This window comes from Myodes glareolus, chromosome 9 (assembly GCF_982192425.1).
Source record: "Myodes glareolus chromosome 9, mMyoGla1.1, whole genome shotgun sequence".
NCBI classification, from domain to species: domain Eukaryota; kingdom Metazoa; phylum Chordata; class Mammalia; order Rodentia; family Cricetidae; genus Myodes; species Myodes glareolus.
The window spans coordinates 50,992,174-51,005,575 of NC_142034.1; the positions used below are offsets into that span (position 1 = coordinate 50,992,174).

General features: G+C 40.9%; 1 protein-coding gene across 4 annotated transcripts in view; it reads right to left on the reverse strand.

The window, feature by feature from the left end:
* The window catches only part of Zzef1 (zinc finger ZZ-type and EF-hand domain containing 1), a 130,451-nt gene that overhangs the window by 84,640 nt on the left and 32,409 nt on the right, over nt 1–13,402 (reverse strand). For all 4 annotated transcript variants that reach the window (XM_048448684.3, XM_048448682.3, XM_048448683.3 and 1 more), the window contains exons 7-10: nt 8,297–8,413; nt 7,272–7,450; nt 4,949–5,047; nt 55–146 (exon numbers count right to left, since the gene is read on the reverse strand). In XM_048448684.3, the coding sequence (XP_048304641.3) occupies nt 55–146; nt 4,949–5,047; nt 7,272–7,450; nt 8,297–8,413 (487 nt within the window). The remainder of the gene's footprint in view (nt 1–54; nt 147–4,948; nt 5,048–7,271; nt 7,451–8,296; nt 8,414–13,402) is intronic.

Sequence of the window (13,402 nt, forward strand, 5' to 3'; positions counted from 1 at the left end):
AATTCACTTTTAAAAAGCAGTACCACTACTTAAAGATGGTAGAAGGAAAATTACCATAATTCTGATCTGTGTGACTTGGAAGGCAGACTCAGTTCCTGCAGAAAAAATAGTACTTGCTCTGGTTTTTCCAGTCTCTGTAAGAAAACCTAAGAAAAAGGGGAAAAAGTTAGAATGTCTGAGTCATTTTTATAGTCCTAATATCAAGAATCAACCAAAACAAGGGTAACTGGCCTATCTGTACCTTTGTGACAATTAGAAAAACAATACCTCTTTGGGCAGTTATGGCTCCTTCCCCAACACCTTTATCCCCTGCAAAAAGCCCTAGGCAATAAGAACACTAGCTAATCCCCCCCACACACACACACAGTACTATCTCCTCAAATCATGATTTTAAATCAAAGAAACAGAAAACTGCAGGATCAGTCTCCTTCCTGAATCGCCCCTAAAGCCATGACTAATGTTTCACTGGGCTGACAAAAGACAAGTAGGTTTCAGCAGCAGGAGAAAAAGATTAGCCAGCTTCTAAAACATTCTGTCAGAAAAGATTATGAAAGACAATGAAACGGGAAGGGGATTACTGGGTATCTGGTCTAACACATTCTGAGTTATCACCAGCTTTTCCTGTCTCTAAGCTGTTTTACAATCTGTAAGCTGAATATTGAGGGGATGTAAGTGATTTTTGTACAAAGAAATAAAAATTAAAAAAAGAAATAAAAATTCTATAGAAATGTAGCTGATTATTAATTGTAAGCAAATTCCAACATTCCTTTCTATTAGTCTTTGTATGTTTTTATGAATTTTCCTTTTTACTATTGATAATAGCTTATTAATTTCTTCATTAAAAAGTCTGACGTTGACTTTTCATTTACAGTTGTATGAAAGTCATATACCTTTTTTGGTTGCCTTTTTGTCTCTCAACTCACACAAAGATCTGCTGCTAGACACAACATGAAGCTGTGTAATGCAAGGACATGCTCAAGTCAGTGCTACATGAACATTCCTCTGACCTAGGACCCTAACCTGCTTTCAGCCATCCTCCCGTAAAGTCAAAACACTGAAATGAAGTTCATGTTCTCTCTCTCTTTTTGTTTTTTGTTTTTTGAGACAGGGTTTCTTTGCATAACAACTTTGACATCCTGGAACTCACTCTATAGACCAGGCTGGCTTTGAACTCACAGAGATCAGCCTGCCTCTGCCTTCCAAGTGCTGGAATTAAAGTTGTGTGCCACCATCACCCAAAGTCCATGTTCTTACTTCGTACCTGAGTTTAGCAATACAAACATTCATAGACTGGGTTTCCAAAAGACAATGTGAAAAATGTATCACCAAGACCAAGAAAATGAACCCAAAGGAGCCTTTACTAATTCATCACATGACCTATTTTATTATTGCTGAGAAGTAGTACAATGGCAAAAAAAAATCATAAAACTACAACTGATATCATCAAATAGCAATTCTGTCTACAATTTTAAGAAAACATAATGCCAGAAATACACACAATTTTAAGAGCAATACACCCAGACAATCCTAATTGTTCCCAGAGTTCTGGATGAACTTATGGGAATTTATTGTATAAAGACATTTGTTTACTGGTTTTTAGAATCAGGATTTCTCTGTGTAGCCCTGGCTGTCCTGGATTTCGTTCTGTAGACCAGGCTGGCCTTGAACTCAGAGATCTGTCTGCCTCTGCCTCCCACATGCTGGGATTAAAGGTGTTCACCATCATGCCCTGCTGATTTATTTTTTTTCCTTCCTTCCTTCCTTCCTTCCTTCCTTCCTTCCTTCCTTCCTTCCTTCCTTCCCTTCCCTTCCTTCCTTCCTTCCTCCTGACAGAGTCTCACTATGTAGCCTAGTAGGCCTGGAACTCATTATGTAAACCAGACTGGCCATAAACTCACAAATATCTGTCAGTCTCTGCTTCCCACTACTGGGTGGGATTAAAGGTGTGCCACCACACTAGGCCAAAATAAATACTTTTAAAGATTTTAATTATTAGTTCATTTAATTGTATGTGTTTGTGTGTGTGTCTGAATGTATACATGAGTACTATACAAAAGTGCTCACAGAGGCCAGAAGAGGGCATCAGATTCCCTAGACCTGGAGTTTCAGGTGATCTAAGACTACCTGATATGAGTGCTGAGAACTGAACCCAGGTCCTCTGCAAGAGCAGAAAGTGCTCTTAACTGCAAAACCACCTCTCCATCCCCAAAATAATTTATTTTTTTAAAAGAAGGAATATATTGTAAAGGCTGAAATAGATTGTTCTGTAACATATACATGCCTGCTGTGGCACATGTACACCTGCATTCACACACTCATACTCACATATATAAGCATATATACTTTAAAAAATAACTCTGTGTTTCCGTGTCTTGTCATTTAGCTTTTTTTTTAGACAAGCTATCACTATATACTATATAGCCAATGCTGGCCTTGAACATCTGATATTTCTACCTCACACTGCTGAATGCTAAGATTATAGGTGTGCACCACCATGCCCAGTCAGTTGTTCCCTACCTGCCAATAAGAGAAGTAAAAACTTAACCAGTCACGGAGTTAAAGAATTTAATGCATTTGTCCCTCCAGCTCCAATTAGCCAGCCATCCTTTAAAGACCCAAGCATTAGTGGCAATAACTTCCATTCAGAAGTTAAGGAACATCAGCTGTCTCAAATGTTAAGATTCCTTCCCTGAGCCTTCTTTGGGTTCCCAAAACTGAAACATCCTAGACAGAGAAACTAGAAGTATGCCAATCAGAGAGTTTTACTGTTCTAAGGGAAAGAGAAAACGGTGTTCCCCTTGCACTGGTTCTTCAGGCTCAAGTTTCCAGACAGTCAGAGCTGTGTGAGGAGTGTCTAGAGAAGGTGAGGGCTTCTGTCCACACTCCATACCCTAAGTCACACAAAAACAGAAAATCTACCTGCCATAGTCCAATCTAAAAATTCACCCATCCAAGGTAAAGAAAGTAGGAAGGGGAGGTGGCTGGCGAAGGATCCAGAGAGAATAAGGAAGTATTCAAATCAGGCAAGGGACAAGGCAAGCAAAAGTATCTTTCAGGTAAGAGATGTCTATGTATGTAGATCTTCAGACTGAACAGTGGTAAAAACCCACATTGTAAAGCAGAGGGAATACTGTAAAGCATACGGAGGGATACTTTACAGCAGTTTGGGGAGTACTGTACAGTAGGTGGGGGGATAATGTAAAGGCAGGCAGTGAGTAGAATACTGTAATAAGGCAGAGAATACACCTGTAGTCCCAGCAATCACAGGAGTCCAAGACAGATGTCCAGGACAGGAGGATCGTGAGTTTGAGGTCAACCTGGGCGATACAGCAAGATCCTCTCTCAAAACAAAACTACACCAAAAAGTCCAAATTCTGATGCCAGAAAATGCTAGTTCCACACATAACAGAAACAAAAATTAAGATTCTTTAGAGTAGAGGAAAAATGCAGGGGACCTTTTGCAAAGTCATTTTGACTTTGATGAGTGAAGGGATGATAAAAGGGCAAAAAGCTGCCACCACCTCCTTCCAAGATCCTACCATACCTCCATTTTTCGGTGGCAGGCAAGCTAATGGCCTGCTGTGACTTTCAGTGAGGAAGACATATGGATGCAGTGAAGGAAAGCTCGTTGTGGAGGCTAAGGGGCTCAGGAGTGTAAGGAACCATCTTGTGTAAAATCTATTGCTTAAAAGTCACCAAGGACTGGAGTACAACTGGGAGCCTCAATGGTGCCGAGAATGAACACAGGAAACAGGATGCGGAAGAGACAATGCTGGAGAAATGAAAGCCTGCAGGCTCCGAGGAAAGCTACAGCAAAACTAAATCTACAGCAGGAAGGCCAGGTCAGTGTTTACAGCAGCTAGGACATCCCACTTTACTGAATCAACAATATTCAAAGCAGTATAGTGAATAGAAAAGAGACATGTGCAAGCACGGACCAAGGCTACTGGGGGGGGGGGCTCATGAACACGTGTTGGGAAAGAGCCTACAGCAGAACGAAGCACACACAAACATACATTTGTGCTAGTAATGAAAAGGTTGCCTTCAACACATCAAATTCCAGAGCAGCTGTAATGTTCTTAGAGATGCTCTCTGATATTTGGGGCTAAGGACCCACTGCCTTTCTCAATACTTTAAACCAACTCAACAGAAAGTTCATTTAAACTTAAAAACAACTAAATGTGGTAGTGCACGCCTTTAATACCAGCACCCGGAGGCAGAAGCAGGCAAATCTCTGAATTGGAGCCCAGCCTGATCTAGAGTGAGTTCCAGGGCAGCCAAGGCTACACACACACACACACACACACACACACACACACACACACCCTGTCTTGGAAAAAAAAATGCAGTCACTTTTTCTATTCCAAGAAGAGGAGTTCTTCCTTTTTAAAACTTCAATTTTGAACAGCCCCAGGCTGTCAAATACTTAATGCTGTTACAGGTCATTACCCATCTAGACAACAGCTAAACCAAAGTGTACAGAAGTCACTGCTGCCAACCTGAGGTGAAGACTAACATCCTTGATGACCCATGCCTGTAATCCCAGTACTGAGGAAGCTAAAGCAAAAGGACTGTCTTGAGTTAAAGACTAGCCTGGGCTACACAATGAGACCCTGTCTCAAAGCAACAACAAAATCCACTGACATCTAGGGGCTGAAGAAATGGTTTTGTAATTACCAGCATTTGCTGTTCTTACAGAGGACTTAGATTCAGTTCCCAGTTCTTATGTCGGCTCACAACCATTCCAGGAGATATGATGCCCTCAAACTTGCCTCCTAGGACACTAGGCACACATATCATGCACATACATACACACAAATATACACATTTAAAAATTTTATTTTCACACACACACCCAAAACACCAACATCTGAAAATTTTCAAGGCCAGAGTGTGAGTTCACATACCTACCTCCTTGCATACTAGCAACAGACCATCTAGCACTTACCATCTCTTGTCCATGGCTCCATGAGGAGGTTTTCAGGTCCTGACTTATCTTCTTTCCCTTTGACATCACAAGCCTGAAGAGTCAACTGGAGAGGTTTACCTGACCAAAGAAAAGATAGGGCAATTTTTAAGCTAGGTCCACAAAAAGATGAAATTGACAGCAATATAGAGCCTATGCCAACCCAGACTGCTAAAGCTTACCTGTATAAAAGGCAAAATAGAGGCCAGCAAGATGCTGCCAAATCTGATGACCCAAGTTTGCAACTCAGGATCCACACAATGCAAGAAAGAAAGAACTGACTCCTCCAATTTGTTTCTGACTTTCACATGGTGCATGCATGCCTGCACGCACATCGGTTACACATATAAATGTAATTTTTAAAAAATTGGGGGAGGAAGTGCTGGGAGATGGCTCAGCAGTTAAGAGTACATGCTGTTCTTCCAAGAGAACCTGAGCTCAGTTCCCAGCACCCCCATCAAATGGCTCACAACTCATAACTAAGCTCTGGAGATCTGATACCTTTTTTTTTTTTTTGACCCTAAGGGTGTCTGCGCTCATGTGACCATACCCAAACAAAGACATACTACACTCACATAATTAAAGAGTAATAAAAATAAATCTTAAAATATTTTAAATAGATGAATAAAGGTCAAATAAGATGGTAATAGTAGACAAAAGTCGATACTACCACTATGTGCTTTCCTGAAAGAGAAAAGGCATAGCCTGTTTCTGAGTTAGTTTAAGGAGCAGTCTAGAAAAACCACTTTTCAGAAACAAAGTACATTACAATACAGACATGATTACTATATATTAAACATGTGGAAGGATTCCTAAGATTTTGTTTGAAGTAAAAAATCCATTTTATTGGATCTGTATTTAAATACATAATGTTTTAGATCTTCTTTCTTTAAATTATCTACAGGAGGGTGGTGAGATGGCTCAATGAGTGCAAACCTAAAGAGCTGGAGTCAATCCCTGGATCTAACAGAGGAAGGAAAGAACTGACTCCCCGAAGCTGTCCTCAGACCTCCATACAGGCACTATAGCATATGTGAACATCCCCATGTCATACAACAATAACAAATATAAATAAATAAATCCAGGAAAAATCTGAAAGTTTGAATAAAATAATCAAATTTTGCTACAATGAGCTAAAAAATTATTGTTTTATAATAATATAACAAGTTGGATGTGGTGGCACACACCTTTACTCTCAGGATGCAGGAGGCAGAGGCAGAGGCAGGTGAATTTGAGGCCAACCTGGTCTACAGATTAAGTTCTAGGCTAGCCAAAGCTATATAGTGAGACCCTGTCTCTAAATCAAGAAGTAAATAAATAGCAAATACCCACTAACCTCTAGAATAGCCAGAACTAATCACTGTTAGTTATGTGAAGTCCCTTCCATACTCTTCCTCTCTCCTCTGCTCCCTGTCCCAATGACCCCAATAAGAATGGTTAATATTTCTTAAAAACACTTCAGCTTCTAGATGTCACCTCAACTTCCCACCCAGCCATGCCTGTTCCTGGCTCATGGTTTCTCCAGAGACTTTGCTAGTGTAGAGAGAAACTGGATTGATAAGATAATTGTCTTGACTTTAAAAGTTAAACATAAAATAAATCATAAACTTGTATTATGTTGTACAAACACCATGGTGGGAATATCCCAGAAATGTCTATAATACTGAAGAGGATAAGCTCAATCACTGAACTTAGTAGAAGAAAATTTTCCAACTAAAGGTAAACATGTTGTTCCTCACAGCCAGGTTGCAATCACTGTGAACAGTTTTATGGGCACTGGGTTGAGATGTACTAGGTTCTCATGTTAGGTCATCAACAAAGTGCTGAGATGGACCCAGGCAGGAAAAGCAATGGCAGGCAGACACTGTTCCTGAGCAGCTATGTTGTAGAGGCAATGATCCCCCTGCTCCAGATCTCAGTGAGCTCCCTCCCTCCAAATGAGAAATACTCTAACTTCCCAAGTCTCTCTACCAACACAATGACACACACCTATACTTCACCAAAGATGGCTGTGCTCAAAATGGCTACCACACCCAAGTCATTGTACTAGAAAATCCAGGAACCATCAGGGGACACATGGATGTCTTCTGCCAATCTGCCATAAATGACCCATAGATATCTTCCTTCTACCAGTTCTAGAGAAAAGCTAGTTATCAGAAGATGTGCTCATCCAGGGATCAGGATGCCATATTACAACCCAGTCTACTCACTATCCAGAAAGACCAGTAGAGGCCAAAGGGCGCCTGGAAAGGGTAGCGTTATTATTTTCCACTGCCAGCATTTCCATCATGCCCAGGTCATTTACCATATTTCAGAAGCAGGTTCTGCCTGACAGATGCCATGGATGAGATGAGAGATGAGGCATCATAGCGTGTGTCCAAGTGGTCAGTGATGGTACACAGAGAGCTCATCACTTTGGCAATACTTCCTCTTGCTAGTGCAAAAGCCAGAAGAGTCAATTCTACCTCTGGAGTAGAACAGCAGCTACAAAGAACAAGCAAAAAACTTTTCACTTCCTAAAATACAAGAAAACCAGACAACTCAAACCTATACAATCAATCCCTATAAGTAAAATTAACCTGTCATGTGCTCCCTAGATGTTTACCAGAAATTCGGTTTCAAAATCCTTAAGATAACCCGAGGAAAAACGGAATCAACTCAAGGGTCAGAAAATTGAAACTTTAATAATACAAAACAATTTATTAAACCAAAGATAAGTGAACTACCGCAGCCAGTCTCCACCAGGAATCCTTGGGAATGAGCTGGGTTGGGCACAGAGCTAAGGGTGCATAACTTAGGAAGCATGAAAACTACTAGATCCACCCCTTTATACTTCTGTGCCTTTCCAAACCCACCAGAATGAAAGCGGAAAGCTATCTGTGTACCTCAGGGGATAGTTAACGTCCTGAGGGCTTGCTGTGGGCAGCCAAATGTCTTCACACCAAGTGTTCCATTCTATAAAGTTAAGTAGGCAACTGTTCCAGTTCTATAGGCAACTAATTAGGCTTGTTAGTCTGTATGTAAGTAAGCTAACTGAAGACCACAGGCTAGAAGAAGGATGAATTAAGAGGCCTGCAATCTTAGCCTTGGATATATCTCTTCTAAACAAATCAGAGGCCCATTTCCTCTGTATCCCAATTCTTAAGGTCAAGAGATATTAGAGGTTACCAGGGTTAATTGAATTAGGATGGATTATTTCACTTTCTCTTTGGTTACTAAAAATGAATCATTTTTAGTGGAAACATTCTTCTAGATTTTTCTTAAGAACTGAATGAGAATATATGCCCTCCACCCCACACAAATTGTTCACCTCAGCATCCTTGATTTTACCTAGTTATCCTTACGAGGAAGCTGTCCACTTCTTCCAGAACATTGGGAGACAGGAAAGTTGAGAAGTCTGTAGATCCTGGTGAGAGGGACAGTGGTGGCATGTGCTGCAGTGCCTTTCTAGGGAAGTAACATGTGCAATCAGAGCAAGGCCAGACATGACATTAGACAACAGTGCACCATCATATCTTATGCTGAAGAATCTTTTGAGCTAGTAAAGAGTATTCCTGTGGAGAGCCTTGTGCGCAATATAAATATTGTTTCCCTAGGAGTAAAATACTAAACAATTTAGTAGGGTTTCTGTTAGGGAACATTATTTTAAGATATGTTGCTTTTTTTAATGCTGCATTTGTTTAACTCTGTGAAGCTGTGATTCTTTGCCTATCTAAAACACCTGATGATCCTAATAAAGCACTGAGGCAGGAGCAAGGATAGGCAGAGCTGGAGGATGTCAGGGGCCAGCCACCCAGCCAGCCATGGAGTAAGAAGGAACATTAAGGTATAAATAAATAAAGAATAAAGTCCAGAAGCAAAAGGTAGATGGGTTAAAACAAGAAAAGCTGGCTAAGCCGGGCAGTGGTGGCGCACGCCTTTAATCCCAACACTTGAGAGGCAGAGGTAGGCAGATCTTTGTGAGTTCGAGGCCAGCCTGGTCTACAAGAGCTAATTCCGAGGCTAGAGAGATGGCTCAGCAGTTAAGAGTACTGGCTGCCCTTCCAGAGGACCCGGGTTCAAGTTCCAGCACCCACATGGCAGCACATAACCATCTGTAACTCCAGTTCCAGGGAGATTCAACACCCTTACACAGACATACATGTAGGCAAAACACCAAAGTACATAAAATAAAAATAAATATTTTTTTTTTTTTTAAAAAAGAGCTAGTTCCAGGACAGGCTCCAAAGTTACAGAGAAACCTCATCTCAAAAAAAGGGGGGGGGGGCTGGCTAGAACCAAGCCAAGCTAAGGCCAGGCATTTATAATTAAGAATAAGCTCTGTGTGTGAAATTTATTTGTGAGTTGGGTGGTGGCCCCAAAAGAATAAAATGTCGCACTACATGTTTCACTTTTTTTCCTTTTCTGGACGAGTTCACTGTGTAAAGACTTCCTTGGCTACCTGGAACTCAGGTTAAGAGGTAAGTATAAAAGACACAGACTCATGAAAACTGTCCCCAAGACAGTGCTGTGTGGATTTAGTACAAAGTTTGTTTTGTACCAGAACCTTAGGATCTATGGCATCTAAAGAGGTGCCACAAATTTTGTTGATTCCTGGGGAGATCAGCACCATCACATTTTCTGTGCCTGTTGTGGTCTTTTGGCCTTTTCACCTTAATGTTTGTTTTAAATTTACTTAACAGGTGATTACTGGATGCTAAACGTGAACTGAGTACATGATTGTACCATGAAACACTTGAAGGTATGCCAGGAATGCATGAAAACATCATAAGCCAAGCATGGTGGCTCACACCAGAAATACATATATAAAGTGTGTGTATATACACACACACATAGGCTTACACACACATATATAGAAATATATGTAAAGCAGGAGGATCACAAGTTTGAGGTCAGCTTGGGTTACATGAGAGAAACAGAGAGAGATTGAAATCTGTGTGTGTGTCTTTGCACACAAAAGAACAATGCCTGAGAAGAACAGAAGAGGGTGTCAGATGCCCTGGAGTTGAAGTTACAGGTGGTTGTGAGCATTTGGATAGGGGTTCTGGGAACTGATCTAAAGTCTTCTGTAGGAGCAGCAAGTATTCTCAAATACTAAGCCATCTCTCTAGTCCATTATTATTTATTTATTTAGGGTAGGGGTTTTTGTTTGTTTGGTTGGTTGGTTTTTTGTAGTCCTAAGGATTGAACCTAGGGTCTCTTACATGCTAGGCAAAGTATCAGCCCTTTATTTTATTTTTCTTGAGACATGATCTTGCTATGTAGCCCAGGCTCAGCTTAAACTCACAACATAGCCCAGGCTGATATCCAGCTCATGGCAATCCTCTTGCCCCAGTCTCACAAGTGTTGGAATTATAGATGTTTGTCACCATGCTTGACAATTTCTACACTTGAAAATACAAACAATACAGCAACCTAACACTATGTCAGTTTCCTCTCTACTCTGGTTTTCCCTGCCTGCCTGCCCGCCTGCCTGCCAGTCATTTGGGGCTGTTCTGGCAACTATGCTCAAATGCAGGTGTCAATAAAGGCAAAATCACATAGTGTGGTATTCATTTTCTCTCATGTAAGTAAACATTTACTCTGCCCCAAATATATTTTTGGTTATTTCTCCTCAAGGCACATTTTTTATTTTGTAATGCTTTTTAGATAACTGAACTTTAAAAGTCAGGGGAAGTGAAAGTACTATTGCATACATACTAAGAAAATGGAGCAAAAACATTCTGCCACAAATTGGTACATCAACAAAATAACAAGCAAATAAACCCCAATAAGGGGTTGTGGTGTGGTGGCCCACAACTTTAATTCCAGCACTCAGGAGGCGAGGCAGGCAGGTCCCTATGAGTTCAATGCCAGCCTGGTCTACATAGTGAGTTCCAAGACAGCCAAGGCCATGTAGAGAGACCCTTTCTCAGAACAAACAACAAAAACTAAGATAGACGTTCTTTCTCTCCTTCTGCAAACGCCTCTCACACAGAGGCGCTGTGGCTGGCCTATACTTGGGTATGGAGCCTGAATAGAGGGAGAGACAGGTACCTGCACAAAGGGACAGACCAGGAATAACGGTGCCAACCAGAACGAGGAGGGTGTCATGACACAGGATATGGGAGCTCAGGGGACAAAAAGGCACCGGGATGCTCACATCAGTGGTTCTATTAATGACAATGGAACAGGAAGGATATGTGGAGGTTGTCTACAAGGGCAGGGACAAGGAACCCTGATGGCATAGAGGAATACTAAGAAAATAAGTTAAGGCATGAAAAACACCAGGAGATACTTCTTACCATCTGAGAAGGAAACGACAGATCTAGAAACAGAGAAAACAAGAATGGATCTCATGGTACTGAACTGAGGTGGAAATACTCATGTAATGTTGGTTCTTAGTATCAGAGATACAAAAATATAGGTGTGAATATACATATGTATCTATATTTACTTTGATGTAAATGTGAGTTTGCTGGCTGTGTCTACTGAAAGAACCTTGGAGAAGTATCAATCTTACAGCAATGAGCTGAGTTTCAAAGTAACGTTCTCCAAGGTCCTTGCTTGGGTAGTAACAGAGCAAAGCCCTATCTGAAAAGAAAAAATGTGAAAGGGAACTATTTTATAATGACAATAATAAGAACAATGGGGAGCCAGACAGGCATGCAGATACAATACAAAAGGACACACAAAGGCCTGGCAGTGGTGGCACACACTTTTAATCCCAGCAATTAGGAGGCAGAGGCGGGCAGAGCTCTGTCAGTTTGAGGCCAGCCTGGTCTACAGAGCTAGTTTCTGAACAGCTAGGGCTGTTAAACAGAGAAACCCTGTCTCAAACAAACAAACAAACAAAAAACCCAAAACAAACAAACAACAACAAGAAACAAAAACAACCCCCCCCCCACAAACTCAGACTGAAAGGGTTACCTAATCACAAATCTGGGACCATGTGAACATCAACACTGTGGTTAGGGCTAAAGAGATGGTTCAGGGTTAAAACTACTTGATGTTTTTGTCAAGGTGCTGGCACCTACATCAAGTTGTTTACAACCGCCTACAACTTCAGTTCCAAGAGATCCAAGAATCTCTTCTGGCCTCTGTGGGGAAGGCACACATGTGTACACATAGACAAACAGGCACATGAAAAACAAAGATTAAAAAATAAAAAAACTGTGGTTAAGGGTAATGGTGGTGCATGTCCTTAATCCCAGTACTCGGGAGGCAACAGCATGTGGATCTCTGTGAGTTCAAGGCTAGCCTGGTCTACAGAGTGAGTTCTAGGATAGCTAGTTCTAAACAGAGAAATGCTGTCTTGAAAAACTAAAAGAAAAAACAAACAAAAAACTGTGATTAACTATAAGCCAATGTATAAATCAGGGAACTGTAAAGCCTTACTTAATGTAAACAGAAAGTTTGATGGGGGTGTGATTTACATAGTCATAAAGTACCTCATTACCAAATAATCAATTACAAAGAAAAAAATAATTCTAGAGTTGAAAAAAAAATCTGACAACAGTCAAAGCTGGCACAAGCAGAGAACATGACAATCTGCGGTTTTGCCACCAGATGGAATGCAATGAGAGCACAGCACCACTTCTGTGACATTGTTGCTCAATATCATATATATTTACATACACATATACATTTGTCAATGCAAAAACATAACCAGGCCTGGTGGCACACACTTGGGATTCCAGCACTTGGGAGGCTGTGACAGGAAGATTGTGAGTTGCAGGCCAGCCTGGCTACACAGTAAGGTTTTCTGAGTCAAGAAAAATGAAATTAAAAACCCAAATCTATCTGTGATGTAACATCGGATGAGCCAGAATCATAGAGTACTCTTCAAAATAATTGACTTGTAATTTTCAGAGGAGTAAAGTGTTGCATTTGGTGTTCGGTTCAAGCAGGTCCGTGAAAAAAACAGGGTCTCTCTAGGATAACTTTTAGCCTTTGCAGCTACAGAGAAATTAACTTCTGGTGAACTGACTGACTGTACCTTTGCAAAAGTCTTTTTTATTGTTACACAATTTACATCTTTAGCAAGTTAATTATCCATACCAAAACCTCTTATATGAAGTACCCCAAAGAGACAGATGCCAAAGCAATTCCCAGTCACAGGACATCTGTTTTCTGAGTCCTCCCACAACCAAGTTTTGCATAGGCTTTGAATCTTTTAAGAAGCACTCAGATAAGATTTACATGCTTCAAACAGAAGGTAGTGGACACAAAAGGGAGTAGGCACAAAAGCCAGGTGCTAACACTCCGGAATCAAGTCAGCTGCAAAGTTCTTCAGGAACTCTCCAGAGTCAAGATCTCTAGTCAAGGTCTGTAGATCAAACTGGCCTTGAACTGAGGGATCCACCTGTCTTGGCCTTCCAAGTACTGGGACTAAATGTGTGCACCACCACACTTATCCAGGGTTTTTTATCTTTATTTGTTTTTATTTTTGTGTGC